At 34.6% G+C, this 6,000-nt stretch overlaps 1 protein-coding gene across 1 annotated transcript; it reads left to right on the forward strand.

Moving 5' to 3' along the window:
* Window positions 1-2,548: 2,548 nt before the first annotated feature.
* Window positions 2,549-5,561, forward strand: LOC105110570 (patellin-3-like). Its single transcript, XM_011005646.1, has 4 exons — window positions 2,549-4,155; window positions 4,261-4,385; window positions 4,637-4,772; window positions 4,900-5,561. The coding sequence occupies exons 1-4, from the start codon at window positions 2,782-2,784 to the stop codon at window positions 5,152-5,154; spliced, it is 1,890 nt and encodes a 629-aa protein (XP_011003948.1). The 5' UTR covers window positions 2,549-2,781; the 3' UTR covers window positions 5,155-5,561.
* Window positions 5,562-6,000: the final 439 nt, after the last annotated feature.

Raw genomic sequence — 6,000 nt, forward strand, 5'->3', positions numbered from 1 at the left:
AAGCTGCAGCACAATAAATGGAGAATGAAGTAAATCCCCTTGATGGAGGGATGAAAGTAAAGAATATACGGTGTATTTATTTCTTAATTAATTAATTAAGTAATTGGAAGGAGCACAAGATTCAAATGACAGATGGGATTCGTGGAAATGAGTTGTAAAGTTGAATTGCTTTTTGTGATTCTTTTATTGGAAAATCCTTTCACAATCTTTTTCATATTTCCCTATTCAAATCTCCCATCTTTAATTTATTCTCTTATTTAATATTTATTCCAAATAGTGTATATGCATGTACATGTTGGTGATACGGTGGAGATATTCTCTAATAACTCTAATATTAATTATAATTACTTTCCTCTAATTTTAAAAACATATTATATCGTTTGATCATATTTATTCAATTCAATTTATATCAGGTTTTATTCTAAACAATTATATATATATAATTAGTTTGTGATAAATGTCAACTATCTTATAGTTTCTAAAACGTTGTAAAATAACATCATTGTCCAATAGCTTTCGAAGAATGTCTCATTTTCTTTTTGAAAAAGACTTTTTTATATATGTTATAATATGCAATGGATCTTGGAAGGATAAATAGGAGAAAAATATGAAAAGTGAAGGAAAAGATAGGAAAACACTATGGGTGATTGTTAAAAAAAAAAAATTAAATACAAATTATGGAGTGAAACATTACTAAATCTTTAAGGATTAAAACATAGCTAACAAAATTTTATGGTTTTTTATTAATTTCAAAAATAATTACTAAAAGCTTGATTGAAGTATGGTTGTGATTGTTTTTAAAAATATTTTTTATTTAGAAATGTATCAAAATAATATTTTTTTATTTTTTAAAAATTATTTTTAATATTAGTGCATTAAAATGAAATAAAAATACTAAATTATATTAATTTACAATGAATAAAAATTTAATTTTTTAAAAAAATTTAAAAATATAAAAATAAAATATATTCTAAGATTTATTATATGGGATTGTTTCGAGGAGAAAAATAGTTCCAGCTCATCTAAAATTTGACCGTGTAATAATTATAGGTAATTACTTCCCGTAATTTAAAGTTTCCATTAAATATTAACATACTTTAAAATACTAAAAAATGAAATAGTGGGAAGGAATTAAGGGTATTTTAGAGTTTTAACATGATTTCGTCAAAGTTTTGAGAAAGTGCTACCATAGTTTGAACGAAGCCAGCTCTTAAAAATAACGGTTGTTTTAAAAATTATGTCTCTCTCAAACTATTTAATATATTTAATGTAATTTTTTTATAAAAAATTAATAATTAATAAATGAGATTCAAGATTTAATAATAAAAAAATAAATCTCCAGAAATATATTAAAATTCTCTTTTTTACATATCCAATATTATTATAAAAAATTAAACGAAATGATTTTAACTATATAATTTGATAAGAGTTTATTTTGGGTTAATTTTGAATTGATTAAAATTTTATTTAATATTTTTTTAAAATATATTTAGAATTATATCATCGATATTTTTTTAACAATATCGGATATATTATAATAAAGTGTAATGTGTCCCCTATGACCCTTTTATTTTTCTTTTCTTCTTATTCTTTCATTTATCATTCCTACCAGATCACTTTATCTCCTATCTCTTTCGTGGCCATTACATCTTGATTCTTGTTTTTTTTCCATTGAATTTTAATAAAATTCTGGTTTACTTTTATATAGATTAATTAATTTCCATAAAAAAGATGTTCTAAAACATTCATTAACAAATCACTATTTCGAATAGCGGTGTAGAAAAATATATCCTGAAATATGATTATTATTTCAAATGACAGTTATGTACAAAAATAATATTATGAAACAAGGTTGTATTCAAATTGTGTTACTGTGACAAAACTCTTTACAAACTATTCTATTTTTTCTTTTTTTTTTAAAAAAAGGAATCAAAGCAAAACCTTATTACCCGGAGAAAATCAAATGTGAAGAATACATCCTGTGATTAAGCTGCAGCACAATAAATGGAGAATGAAGTAAATCCCCTTGATGGAGGGATGATATACGGTGTATTAATTAATTAATTAATTAATTGGAAGGAGCACAAGATTCAAATGACAGATGGGATTCGTGGAAATGAGTTGTAAAGTTGAATTGCTTTTTGTGATTCTTTTATTGGAAAATCCTTTCACAATCTTTTTCATATTTCCCTATTCAAATCTCCCATCTTTAATTTATTCTCTTATTTAATATTTATTCCAAATAGTGTATATGCATGTACATGTTGGTGATACGGTGGAGATATTCTCTAATAACTCTAATATTAATTATAATTACTTTCCTCTAATTTTAAAAACATATTATATGATTTGATTGTATCTATTCAATTCAATTTATATCAGGTTATATATAATTAGTTTGTGATAAATGTCAAAATGTTAAGAAAGAGGAGAGAAAAAAAAAGGGACTAACTAAATAGCGGTTAAAGAATAAAATAGAAAAGAGGGGAGGGAGAGGTGGGTGGCGGGTGGGCCCACGAACAAAGTGGTGTTGTAGCTGGCAAACCGGACTGACAGACTGGTTTCATTGTCTTTCTTCTCTCCTCTACCTCTGGTCTGTCTGTACACAAACCCCAAAACCCTTCCCTTCTATTTTTGCTCCCTCCTTTTAACCCCCTCATTCTGTACATTTCTCTCTATTCAATTCCTCTCTCTCTCTCTAAAACACTAGCGTGCTTGATTTCTTACGGCCTAAAGACACATACTTCGTTTTTCTTTATTTACAAACCCCGACTTTTGGCCATGGCTGAGGAAACCCAGAAGGCAGCGACACCAGAAGCACAACCATCGGCCACGACAACAGAGGGAGTTGTGGTGGTGGAGGAGAAGCCTGCTGTGAGCGAGAAAGAAACACCAGCACCTGTTCCTGAACCAGAGCCTGTGGCGCCAGAAAAGCCAGCGGTGGTTGAAGAGGCTGTTGCCGTCGTTGAAGGTGTTGTTGAAGAGGAGAAACCAAACGAGGAAACGACAGGGGAGGTGAAAATAACACAATCTGTTTCTTTTAAGGAAGAGACCAATGTTGTTGGTGAACTACCCGAGGCTCAAAAAAAGGCTCTTGATGATTTGAAACAACTCATTCAAGAGGCTCTCAATAAGCACGAGTTCACCACCCCACCACCACCACCAGCAGCAGCAGCAGCAGAGGAGGAGGAGAAACCAGCTGAGACTGAGAAGGTAGAAGTCAAGGAGGCGGAGAAAACTGAGGTTCCTTCTACTAGTGAAGAGCCCAAAACTGAAGAGGAGCCTAAAGCTGCTGAGACTAAGACTGAGGCTTCCACTCCACCTCCACCACCACCGGCGGTGGAGGAGAAGGTTGAGGTGAAAGAGGAAAAAGTGGAAGAGAAGGTAGAAGTGAAAGAAGAAGAAAAGAAGGCTGAGCCATCCTCTGCGGCGGAAACTGTGGTCGTTGCTGTCACAGAGGTGGAGAAGGTAGCTGCTGTGGATGAAGATGGAGCCAAGACAGTTGAGGCAATTGAGGAGACAGTAGTATCTGTCTCTGCTCCTGCAACGGAAGAGGCTGCCCCAGCCACAGAACCCGAGGCAGCTCCTGCAGAGGGGGAGCCTAAAAAAGAAGAGGAAGCGACCCCAGATGTTCCTCCGCCGCCCCCGGAGGAAGTTTTCATCTGGGGAATCCCCCTTCTTGGCGATGAGAGGAGTGATGTGATCCTCTTGAAGTTCTTGAGAGCTAGAGATTTTAAGGTGAAGGATGCATTTACTATGATCAAGAACACTGTCAAGTGGAGGAAGGAATTTGGAATTGATGCTCTTCTTGAAGAAGACCTTGGGACTGAATTGGAAAAGGTTGTCTTTACCCATGGAGTTGATAAAGAAGGTCACCCTGTGTGTTACAATGCTTATGGTGCTTTCCAGGATAAGGAGCTTTATCAGAATTGTTTTGCTGATGAAGAGAAGAGGGCAAAATTCCTGAAATGGAGGATTCAGTTCCTGGAGAAGAGTATCAGGAAGTTAGACTTTAGTCCCAGTGGTATTTGCACTATTGTTCAGGTCAGTGATCTCAAGAATTCCCCTGGACCTGCCAAGACTGGACTCAGGCAAGCCACCAACCAGGCGCTTAGTTTGCTACAAGATAATTATCCTGAATTTGTAGCCAAAAATGTAAGTGATCCATGTTCTATTCATTCCTTTTGAATTAAATTACATGCATTTTTTGAAAAAAAAGAAAAAAGAATCTTAATTTGATGTGGGTTTTGGTATTTGAAGGTGTTCATAAATGTTCCGTGGTGGTACCTAACATTCAATAAGATGATCAGTCCTTTCCTGACACAAAGGACAAAGAGCAAGTTTGTATTTGCTGGTCCATCCAAATCTGCTGAAACCCTTTTCAAGTAAGTGCAATTCCTTAATCTGGCTTCCTTTATTTTTCCTTCATGATGTTTGATCATTATTTGCTTTCTTGGAATTCTGTATATTGCGTGATCATTAATAGTTCTGACTAGTCCCGTGATATCTCTTCCTCTTTATGGTTAAAGACATCTCTTAGATTCATCTTCTTTTTCTCCGTGTTAATTTCTTCATGTTGATATAATCTCTCATATGTCTGGTGGTGTATTTATGTGTGTTTATTGATGATATACAGATACATAGCTCCTGAAGAAGTGCCAGTTCAGTATGGTGGACTGAGCAGGGATGGTGAATTCACAGTTGCTGACTCTGTCACAGATGTTACTATTAAGCCAACATCAAAGCACACTGTTGAATTCCCAGTTTCTGAGGTACATATCTAAATTTAATAAGCCGGTTTTGATTCTTAAACTAACAATAAGCAAGCATTTTTCTTTCTTTCTTTCTTTCTTTCTTTTGGGTGAAGCGTTGGTGACATCAAATTAATTTTAATTTCAGGCATGTATTCTTGCTTGGGAGCTTCGAGTTTTGGGTTGGGACGTTAGCTATGAAGCTGAATTCATGCCTAGCGCAGAGGATGGTTACACTGTTATCGTATCAAAGACTAGGAAGGTTACCTCAACCGACGAGCCTGTGATCTCAGACACATTCAAAATTGGTGAACCTGGCAAGGTTGTGCTTACCATTGATAACCAAACCTCCAAGAAGAAGAAGCTCCTCTATAGATCGAAGACCAAGCCCATTTCTGAATGAGCTTCAAGGATCAGGGCCATCGTGGAGTTTTTAACTTCCAATCATTTAGAAGACATGGATGGCATGCAAGGAGTCCTATAATGCATGAACACGAGGGTGGAGTTTTGTTTTTGTTTAATTTTTTGTTCTTATGAAGTCTGGGGCATTTATTTATATATTTCATTATACATTAGTTTTTTGGGGGTGGGTTTTCTTGTTTGGTGTTGAATTGGATACAATTTACTGGTAAAGACATTCTGGGATATCATGGATTGACAGACAGATTTGAGGTTAAAGCATGGAGAACATGAAAATGTGACTGCCAAGGTGGAAAGAATATCGTCTGTTATCATTCTTGATACTCTTACCTGTAAAATTTGTGTAAATGTGATGGTGTATAACTTCCTAATACATGTCTTTGATAAATTGATAGCATTTCTCGTGGATCCACTTCATTCAAACATGAATTTGGTTTTAAATCTTCACATACCGTGCTCATCTTCTGGACACCATATTTTGTGATACATTGGAAGGTAAGTCCCAAGCTTTGATTCGGGGCATTGAAGGGCACGCCCTAGGACAAGAAATGCGAGTATCTCACCATTAGAGAACAAACTGGTTGGTGCCAAGAAATTAGAATTGAAGAATCAAGCCTTATGACTAGATAAGGCAAGTTACCTGCTGGAAAAAAGATGTGTGTATAATCAATTAAGTTACTTGCTGGAAACGTAAATAGCAATGAAAGTGATGCAAAACAGTTGTTTATGGCTTATTTTCTGTCGAAGGAAGAAGCTCTTTCAGGGTGGTTTTATTCTTTGGAGCATTCTGTCTCACCATTAACAAAAAACAGTTCAAGATATCATATGC

Source organism: Populus euphratica, unplaced genomic scaffold (genome assembly GCF_000495115.2).
Source record: "Populus euphratica unplaced genomic scaffold, PopEup_1.0 scaffold257.1, whole genome shotgun sequence".
NCBI lineage: Eukaryota > Viridiplantae > Streptophyta > Magnoliopsida > Malpighiales > Salicaceae > Populus > Populus euphratica.

What these genes read in the sequence shown, in the direction of transcription:
- LOC105110570 (XM_011005646.1), top strand. Translation starts at nt 2,782, where the DNA reads ATGGCTGAGGAAACCCAGAAGGCAGCGACACCAGAAGCACAACCATCG. An exon ending in CTGAATTTGTAGCCAAAAAT is followed by an intron (nt 4,156 to 4,260) that starts GTAAGTGATCCA and finishes TGGTATTTGAAG; the next exon opens with GTGTTCATAAATGTTCCGTG. An exon ending in TTGAATTCCCAGTTTCTGAG is followed by an intron (nt 4,773 to 4,899) that starts GTACATATCTAA and finishes TTTTAATTTCAG; the next exon opens with GCATGTATTCTTGCTTGGGA.